The sequence below is a fragment of the Zonotrichia albicollis genome, chromosome 8 (genome assembly GCF_047830755.1).
Source record: "Zonotrichia albicollis isolate bZonAlb1 chromosome 8, bZonAlb1.hap1, whole genome shotgun sequence".
Lineage (NCBI taxonomy): Eukaryota > Metazoa > Chordata > Aves > Passeriformes > Passerellidae > Zonotrichia > Zonotrichia albicollis.
In genome coordinates, this window is record NC_133826.1 from 29,491,483 (window position 1) to 29,501,748 (window position 10,266).

General features: G+C 44.4%; 1 protein-coding gene across 2 annotated transcripts; it reads right to left on the reverse strand.

Moving 5' to 3' along the window:
- Positions 1-835: 835 nt before the first annotated feature.
- On the reverse strand, positions 836-9,132 carry SELE (selectin E). 2 transcript variants are annotated; one of them, XM_074545490.1, is made up of 14 exons: positions 8,950-9,132; positions 8,621-8,693; positions 7,807-8,193; positions 7,358-7,465; positions 7,053-7,238; positions 6,261-6,446; positions 5,603-5,788; positions 4,931-5,116; positions 4,182-4,367; positions 3,841-4,026; positions 2,751-2,858; positions 2,442-2,463; positions 2,256-2,327; positions 836-1,896 (listed from the first exon to the last, which is right to left on the reverse strand). In XM_074545490.1, exons 2-13 carry the CDS (start codon positions 8,655-8,657, stop codon positions 2,270-2,272), a joined length of 1,836 nt encoding a protein of 611 aa, XP_074401591.1. In that variant the 5' UTR covers positions 8,658-8,693; positions 8,950-9,132; the 3' UTR covers positions 836-1,896; positions 2,256-2,269. The 2 variants fall into 2 exon arrangements, with proteins under 2 accessions (XP_074401591.1, XP_074401592.1); XM_074545491.1 differs by lacking the exon at positions 6,261-6,446.
- Between the last annotated feature and the right edge of the window lie 1,134 nt (positions 9,133-10,266).

The following is a 10,266-nucleotide window of genomic DNA, read 5'->3' on the forward strand; positions in this document are numbered from 1 at the left end:
TGGGTTCGGTGTTGGGTAATTATTAATGTATTTATTTTTTGTTGTGAGATGGGATTAGGAGAAAGGTAAAGTAGGTTTCAAACTTTAAAAGGGTATAAAGAAAAATGTATTAATTATCTCAGACCTGTGATAACTCCGTCAACATCCCAGCATAAAGAGCTGCAAAAACCTGGGGTTTGTGCTGTTAGCTATGCACCAAGATCACCTGCTTGCTTCTCTCCCTCCTGCACTCGCCTGCCGGAGCTGGGGCACTGGTCCTTCCTCCTCCCTTTCAGACTAGGGATGCTGGTTTGGGATCAGCCCTGGTTGTCCCAGTCCCGGGCAGTCAGCCCCATCTGCTGGCTGCTAGGGAAATACGGGAAGCTGCAGGCGAAATTTAGGTTGGATTTTAGGAAAAAGTTTTTTGTTGAAAGAGTGATAAATACTGGAATGGTCTGCGCTGGGAGGTGGTGGAGTCACCATCCATGGATGTGTTTAAAAAAGGATTGGTTGTGGCATTCAGTGCCATGGTTTAATTGAGGTGGTGATAGGGCATGGGTCAGACTCAATGATCTTAAAGGTCTCTTCCAAGCCAGTGATTCTGTGATTCTCCAGTAATGGACAGCCCTGCTTTTAACCAGTCTTCTCCCTACCCTCTGTTGAAGCCACAAGTTACAGGGCCGACCCAAATATGATGAATCTGACTCCATTCTTCTGTTGAAGCCACAAGTCACAGAGCTGACCCAAATAATTTAAATTATTCGCATTTACAAATAGGGAGTGTTAAATTGAAAAACATTTTATTAAAAAATGTTACAAATAGGACAACTCACATTTACAAATAGGGAGTGTTAAATTGAAAAACATTTTATTAAAAAAATGTTACAAATAGGACAATACATATCAGGTTAAATGAGAGATTTTTAATTTATAATCATAACTTAAACATAAATTAAAAGAGTCTCATTTGAAGACTTTTAACAGCTAACAAAAATCATATCTTCAATACATAAACATACAAATCTCAATCTTCCATTTCATTCGTAAACATTATGCAGTCATGCAATCCTTACAAACACTTCCCATTTAGTTTCAAATAAATTCTGATCAACAGTCAGAGACCTACTCAAGAACAAGTATTTCACAATACATGTACAGTTAAGAGCACAGAAATATCCACAATAAAAACTGCTCAAATAAATACATATGTATATACACATATTACAGTACAGAATCCCACAGGGATGAGATAATTTCAGATCTACCTGCTGTGTTCAGAAACCAGAGTACCCTGTGTAAGCACCATGGTTCCTAGTGCTGTTATATTTAAAAAAAAAAAAAGGCATCTAAGTTTTCTGGGATATACAGCAAAAATCCAAATAATTTCCCATATCACTGCAGGCATATCTATTGACTGGGATATAAAAATATAAACTGACTTTCACAAACCAGATCAATAGTTTCAAAGTTGTTCAGTGAATATTTTTCCATCCTGATTCTTCTGTTTCTGCAGGCATAACCCCTGTGACTCCAGAGGAGACACCTGCAGCAGAGTAGTAAGTGATGTGAAATAATGCATTTCTTCACCTCACCTTGGTACCTTTGAGTGGAGCAGAGGAGGAACCAGCCTCCTCTTTGGGCAGCAGTTCTCTGCTTACTCACCACCTGCACAGGAGATGGCAAGCTCCCAGTTCAGGATAAATACATGGCTGAATGGAGGCAGGATTTGGCCTCAAGGCCAGAGTTCTCTGTTTGTCTTCAATGGAAATACCAGACAGCTTGAGCTCAAGATTTCTGAATCACACACAAGGTCAATCTTCTTGTCGGCAAAAGGTAAAAGCATCTGGACAACTGCTGATTTGCAAGGCAGTTTCATTCTCCAGAAATCTGAGATGTAAGTGAAGGTGGCTGCAATTCCTGTGGAGAGAACAAAATTCCTCCATAAATCAGAAAACTGGCAGAGATTTGTATTTGCTCTCATCTCAGAGGAATTTTGTATGCAGCAGGTAGCAGAGCTGCACAAAAGTGTTCCTAATACCATTTGCAGCTGGACAGAATGCTGAGCACAATCATCCTTCAGGAGCTGAACAACCATTTTTACAGCAGTAAATCCATCAGTCTTGTTAGGAACTGCCATGCAATGCCAAGATGCATATTAGGTGTCCCAAAGCACACATTGCTGTGTCAGCAACTGTACAGCAATTAGCAGCTCTGATTGATTGCTTGTGTGATTAAAAGGAGGAGAATTTGTGAGTGAAGCCATCACATGTGCTTACCTGAAGCACCTGGGTTAGACATTCTCGCCAGCACTTTGGAAGCTACCCTCACTGGCTGTTTCCTGCCAGTCCCTATAAAACAAAAAAGTGAAAAGTACTTTAGTGACAACAGGTTTTTATCAAATGGATTTTAGCAAGGTGATGGCAGGGGTTTTTTTCATGTTGCTTTTTTGAGACACAACTTACCTGAAAGGAATAAACTTCTTTGCTGCAAGAAGAATAAGAAAATATATTAGCATTTCAAGACAAAAGCCCTAATTTTTATTGTCTAAATATTTGGGGTTTGCTATTTTTTTTCCTTTTCCAGATGTCCATCCCAAAGCCAAACATGGCATACACAGCAGGTTCTTGAAAATAATTTTGGAATTTATATCTAGGTATGGGAATTGCTACTTTTTCAAGAAGAAAGGTATAGAGCTTTTGTGGTTTGGAATTGGGTTTTTTCCTCCACAGAAAACTTTTCAGGAGGATAAATAAAGCAGAGTATGTGCTCACCTTTTCTCCGGAAGCGCCTTGCGAGCCAAAGGAGGAATGATGCTGTGGACAGCAGAGAGGCAGAGGTGGCTGCTATGCCCACAGAGATGTAGCTGGCTTGGTCAGAAGCTGAAAGGATGAAAAGATTTCAGTGAGATCAAGGTGGTCTTTGAAGCCCTCTCTCCTTCCCTTTCCTCATGCTCTTCAAGAGGAACCAGAAGTGCAACTGGTAAACGCTTGAATTTTTGCTTGCTGAAACAGGATTGTTCCTGTACACAAGGTAAAAAGCTGAATACTAAAAATTACCCCATCCATTGCCACAGTAATGGCAAGGCAAGAAGCTCCCTACTCCAGGGTCTGTCTCTAACCTCCAGCCTTGCATAGCAATTTGTGCTCCCCTTATTTTTCCTGTTGCACTGCATATTTTAACTCCCTCTGTGCTAGCTTCCTCTTTGAGCAATCCTGCTGAGATCAATGAAATTCTTCAAGGATCTAAATTCTGCTCAAGCAAATGAAAGTGGGATTGAGCTTTTAGGACCTCCAGCAAAAGCATTCCAGGCAGGCCAGGGGTGTTCCAGCTGAGGGCAGTGACAGAGCTCTTACTGCCTTGAATGAGAGGGCAAGGCTGAGCTCCTGTCCTTTGAAATTGCAGCCTCTGAGAGAAAAGCTCTGGGAGGTCTTTAGGCTGAGGAGTCCATCCAAGAAACTATCACACCAAATCAAAAAACCTATAAAATTTTCCACTGAGAAACAAACTTATGAGTGCAGATTTCCCCACAAGGTTCTGCTTGTCTAGAAAAGCTTTTGTCTCGATTCACATGGAAACAATTCATGGTGAGAAATGTTTTGTTTAAAAACCGAACAGAAAGAACTGAAATCTGGTTGCAGGGGGTTTTTATATTTAAGAAATCAATATTTTCCACAAAGATCTTTTAGGATTTTTCCCCACTTCTATTTTCAAGCATGAGTGATTTTGTTGGGCTTTTGAATTAATGGAGTTCTCTACATGTTCTAACTCACTGGTTGCTATTACCACCTGTACCACCCTTCCAGGCCTCATCTGACTAAAAATACAGTGCCACCTCCCTGTGGCTGCTCACAGGCAAAATACCTTCACATGTGGGCAGGCTGGCACTCCAGTTTCCTGAGGGGCTGCACTCCAGAACACGAGAGCCATTGAGACTCCATCCTTCCAGGCAGCTGAAGTGGCAGGAGGTGTTGTAGGTGAACATCCCAGCCCCGTGGGAGCAGTCCATGGAGCCTTTCTCAGGAGAGCTCAGTGCTTCACACTGTATGACTGAAACACAAAAAGATTTGGTTATTCCTGCTGTTTGTCACCCTGCACTGCTGTTTCCTCACGAGGCTAAATGAGCCCACCTTGGGATCTGCTTAGGAAAAGGGCTGGGGATGAATGCCACTCTTGGATTACATCTGACTGAGAAAGGAAATTACCTGCACACTGTGGCTGCTGCCTGTCCCAGGCCCCTGCAGAGCCACACTGCAGGGTAGCTGCTCCTGTCAGGGTAAATCCTTCCTCACAGCTGAACTCACAGGTGCTTCCCCAGGTGAGCAGCTCTGAGGGGTGGGAGCAGTTCACAGCCCCGTGGGCAGGCACGTCCAGGGCAGGACAGGTCACAGCTGAAAGGGACAAGAGCACAGAGCTTAGTTTGGGGTAGATCAGGATGAGCAAACACCCTTCTAGGAGCTGGCAACAAGACATGCCCTGCCTGGAGCTGCTCCTACAGAGCCAGCATAGCTCCCTTCCAGTGTCTCAGAAACAGATTTCAACAGGTTGTACAAGACAGACAGAACCCTTAAATCTGCACCCAAAGCACCCAAGTCATCCTGGGAATGGCTCCAAATTACTCCCCACCCTATTCTGCATAAACTGACACTTGCTCCATTTGGGGAATAAAGAATCCCTGCCAGAACACTCCACTGTTAAAGTGTGTTACTGTGTGTGTTGGGGACACTGCCCCAGACTGTGTTTGTCACCCTGCACAGCTGTTTCCTCACTAAAACACGAGGCTAAATGATCCCACCTTGGGATCTGGTTGGGAAAAGGGCTGGGGATGAATGCCACGCTTTGATTACATCTGACTGAGAAAGTCTCTCCAGATTCTTCTGACTTTAATCAATGATTTCCAACCCAGCAAACCTTACCTTTGCATTTGAGCAGGAGAAGGAAATTAGGAAATTACCTGCACACTGTGGCTGCTGCCTGTCCCAGGCCCCTGCAGAGCCACACTGCAGGGTAGCTGCTCCTGTCAGGGTAAATCCTTCCTCACAGCTGAACTCACAGGTGCTTCCCCAGGTGAGCAGCTCTGAGGGGTGGGAGCAGTTCACAGCCCCGTGGGCAGGCACGTCCAGGGCAGGACAGGTCACAGCTGAAAGGGACAAGAGCACAGAGCTTAGTTTGGGGTAGGTCAGGATAAAGAAATACCTTCTAGGGGCTGGCAACAAGACATTCCCTGCCTGGAGCTGTTCCTACAGAGCCATCATACCTCCCTTCCAGTGTCTCAGAAACAGATTTCAGCAGGTTGCACAGTGCTGCCAGAACCCTTAAATCTGCACCCAAAGCACACAAATCACCCTGGGAATGGCTCCAAATTACTCTCCACCCTGGACTGCATAAACTGACATTTACTCCCATTTGGGATTTAGGGAATAAAGAATCCCTGCCAGAACACTCCACTGTTAAAGTGTGTTACTGTGTGTGTTGAGGACACTGCCCCAGAGTGCTGTTTGTCACCCTGCACGGCTGTTTCCTCACTAAAACACGAGACTAAATGACTCCACCTTGGGATCTGCTTAGGAAAAGTGCTGGGATGAATGCCACTCTTGGATTACATCTCATTGAAAAAGGAAATTACCTGCACACTGTGGCTGCTGCCTGTCCCAGGCCCCTGCAGAGCCACACTGCAGGGTAGCTGCTCCTGTCAGGGTAAATCCTTGCTCACAGCTGAACTCACAGGTGCTTCCCCAGGTGAGCAGCTCTGAGGGGTGGGAGCAGTTCACAGCCCCGTGGGCAGGCACGTCCAGGGCAGGACAGGTCACAGCTGAAAGGGACAAGAGCACAGAGCTTAAATTGGGGTAGGTCAGGATGAGCAAACACCCTTCTAGGAGCTGGCAAGAAGACATTCCCTGCCTGGAGCTGTTCCTACAGAGCCAGCATAGCTCCCTTCCAGTGTCTCAGAAACAGATTTCAACAGGTTGTACAAGACAGCCAGAACCCTTAAATCTGCACCCAAAGCACCCAAGTCATCCTGGGAATGGCTCCAAATTACTCCCCACCCTAGTCTGCATAAACTGACACTTGCTCCATTTGGGGAATAAAGAATCCCTGCCAGAACACTCCACTGGTAAAGTGTGTTACTGTGTGTGTTGGGGACACTGCCCCAGAGTGCTGTTTGTCACCCTGCACTGCTGTTTCCTCACAAGGATAAATGAGCCCACCTTGGGATCTGCTTAGGAAAAGGGCTGGGGATGAATGCCACTCTTGGATTACATCTGACTGAGAAAGGAAATTACCTGCACACTGTGGCTGCTGCCTGTCCCAGGCCCCTGCAGAGCCACACTGCAGGGTAGCTGCTCCTGTCAGGGTAAATCCTTCCTCACAGCTGAACTCACAGGTGCTTCCCCAGGTGAGCTGCTCTGAGGGGTGGGAGCAGTTCACAGCCCCGTGGGCAGGCACGCCCAGGGCAGGACAGGTCACAGCTGAAAGGGACAAGAGCACAGAGCTTAGCTTGCAACAAACCATTTTAAGTCTTTTTCTTTTCTGAAACTTAGCAGCACATCCACTAAACAGGAGCAGGTTTAGAAAAGCTACTACTATGGCATACTACTATGCCACCATCCTACAAAGCAGACAGAAGGGGAAATATTTTAAAAGGGGAAACTGGCTCTTCAGGCAAGACTGTTAATTTATCCTTAGCTCAATACAGCAACTATTTATAGTCCAAAATTTCCCTATTTTGATTGTTGCTGGGTGACCTTTGATTCTTTCATTTGCTTAGAAAAGTATCTTATTCTAAGTCAAACACCTCAGAAAATTATTCCTATAGTCAGGAGTAATTTAGAGCAGCCTCACATCTAGGTCATCTCAATTCCCTGTTTCCACCTAAGAGTTGGAAAATTCTTTCCCTGCAAGGATCAAGGCCAGAACATTCACCCTACTCATCTCACCTCCTCAGGAACAGAGACCTGAGTGCTGGAATAAAACAGCACCTACATCACATAATGTGTTACAAAGGAATTGGCCAAACTTCCATTTGTACCTACTGCCTGAGGTGTCCAGGGCCATGTGCAATGCAGCAAACTCACCTTTGCATGCTGCAAGGGGGGCAGACCAGAGCCCAGCAGAGGTACAGTGCACAGACTCCAGTGCAGTCAGCTCATAGCCCTCCTCACACTGAACTGTGCAGGACGAGTTGTAGCTGAAATCCCCCAGTGGATGGTGGCACTCAAGGCTCCCATGGTCAGGTTTCTCCAGTGGATCACAACTCTTAACTTCAAAGAAGCACAAGAAGGTACACAGTCACTCTCTTTGGCTGAGCAGGTAAACCAAGAAGCCAAACTGAGCACTAGGCAGCCTGAGTTGGTCAAAAAGCAGGATGAAATAATCTTACCAAACTCGCATTCAGGCCCATAGAAGCCAGGGTTGCAATGGCAGGTGTGGTTGTTGATGGTCTCTATGCATTCTCCACGGCCACTGCAGAGAGATGGGTTGCAAGAAGCTGGAAAAAAAAATATAAAGCAAATTATGAACAACAAGAATCAACAACAGCCACTAAGAAAACCTGGCTAGCACTTTGTTTATCTTTCTGACACTAAACAAGCTCTTTCTATAGCAAAAGAAAATCAGGGGGTTTGCTATTTAGGGTTATCCTGTCATTTCACAGAGGAATTTCTGAAATGCACACGTTTTACAGACTAGCTCACAGTAAAAGGATTCTGCTGGCTGGAAACTCCAAGACCACTTTTTCTGAGGCAAATATTAAATGAAGTGAAGCAACTCATCCCAGCCACCACCTGAGCTCCCCAGGGTCACACTGGAGTGACCTTTATCAGGCCATACCTGTGTAGCACAAGGCAACCTTCTTCTTCTCACACTGCTCATCATTCCATTTGCCATCATCCCTCCCTCTTTTGATGTAGATCTCCACGCAGTCCTCATTGTTCCCTTTGCCATTTGGCTCCCCTGAAGCCCAGTTTCTTGCTTCTTCTGTCAGTTCTTTGTTAGTTCCAGTCCAGGTCCACACACCATTAATTTTTCTGATTCCAATCCAGTAGTAACCCGGATTGAAGGGTAAGAAGGTATTGAGATGATTGATTTCCTCCTTGTTCTGGATGGCAACCAGGTTTGTATACTTCTTTCTGCACCACAGCTCTGCTTCCCTGTAGGTCATGTTTGTGTCTGAATAATGGTATGTCCACCCATTCACCCCCTGAAGCACTGTAAGTCCTAGAATGAGAAAATATCCAGAGGTTGGTGTGTGACTTTTCCCCTCCTCTCTCTCTAGAAGAGGACATTTAAGCTTTATAAACACTGCAAACATGTCAATATCTGAAAAATGCATAAAAACTAGTGGTGATTATTTTATAAACTATCACCTGGCAAGCTTCAAACCAAGCAAGTCAGCTTCAAGTCCAGGACTTCAGCCTGTGAAACTACATCTGATCACACAAAGCTTTGAGACTTACAGAAGCCAATTATGGCTTTGATAGGCAAGCAGGGAAAACACACCATTGCATCCGAGGTTTTTCTGTGTGAGCACAGCCTCAGGTTAATTAGGGCAGGTTCAAAAATTCTCTTTGATGCTGAGCTCAAAGAGAGCACTCACACTAATATTGCCATCCCACTAGTTTTCTACACAGAAATACACACTTACCATAGGTAAGAAGAGATAGGAGCTGCAAGCAAATCATGTTTCTGAGAGTTTTCTCTGTCTTTCAAGCAGATGGCTATGAGAAATCAAAGAAACACATTGGTAAAAAACAAATAAGTCAAAAGTCCATATAAAGTACTGGTCGTGCAATTTTTGCTATGTACTTTTAAACAAGTAGGATTTCCACAAGTTATTCATTTAAAAACTGGTTTTAATATCAAGATATTTTAAAATGTAAGCAGCTTTTAAAGAAAATAGACAGAGATTTCCAGCTGTCCAGTTTTCCTTTAGCTGGGCAGTGAAGCAGAATATCAGAGTCCATTTCTACTCACATTTTGTAGCTGCAGTGTCCAGGTGACAGAATTCCTCTGCGCTGCTTCCCAGAGACTGTGGCTAAGTGGATGAACTCAGCCTTGAAAATCAAGTTCAGCTCCAAGTGTCTGGACTCTGAAATGCTCTGCCTTTTATTCCCTCAAGTAGCCTGCCCTTCACGAGACGGGAAATTCCGCATGGAAAACAAATTTCTTGGAAAATCCCAGGATCTGGCCCTCCCACACGTCAGGACGGATGTTTCCCCTTGCCAGAGAGACACACTGTGGTGACAGAGTGCCAAGTGCCACATGACCAACTTTTACTGACAGAAACACACAATTCCAGGATATCAAAGAGGAGGAGGAGGACAATTAGATGGAATTAAATGCATGAATAAGCAGATTGCAATTTTTTTCACCTGGCATCATGATCTGCAGTAAGGAGGCATCAGTTCTTCCGGTATCTCTGTAGGAAAGGCACCAACACTCAAAGCTGGAGCAAAAATGGGAACTGCAGCAAAGCACAAGCCCTTCCTATGGATCTCAGCTGTGCCCTTCCTATGGATCTCTCATTTGTGTCAGGCTTGTCAGCTCCAGGATTGCTGGAACTCTTCACAATACAGTCAGGCTTGAAACGCGGACCTTGCTTTGAAGAGTCCCTTGAACCAAATTCTTCAATGTCCTGATCTCAGTAGAGTTACAGCACCTGAACATATAATAATTTCAGTGGACAAGATATAATATTTCAGTGGACAAGGCAATACACTAGGGATTCATGCACATTTATTGTGTATACTTTGATTAATTATACTGCTTATGGATGGGATTTAATGAGGCTGAACATGCAAAGGACTCAACAAGTGCCGGCAACAATAGGAGGCCACAGGGTAGCACCCACTTCACATCTGTAAAGCATTGTTTGAGTTTATACAGTGCATGCTGGAGCTCTGATTTTGGAGCCTCAGCCTGTTCTTACAGAATAAAAATCAGTGGCTTCTGGATTCCAAGCTAACATCAACTGGTATCGCCCAATTTTTTTCACAAAAAAAAAGAAAGAACTGTTAAGTGGCCAAAGATCTCTGCCCATCAAAGAAATTATCTCAGAAAAGAGCATGGAATAAAGAATATATTCTAAAACAGCCTCAGTTACCAACAAATCAGGAGAGTTGACTAGAAATTGCAAGAAAGTCTTAGAAAGCAAGGCAGTTACTGAAGAGAGTGATGATTAAAAACAGCAATAACAACTGAATACTTGTAGGCAGATGAGCATTTTCTAGCAGGTGAGAACTAGAAACACAAATCAAGAAACTCTGGAAAGCTGAGGTCAGTTTTTGGCTG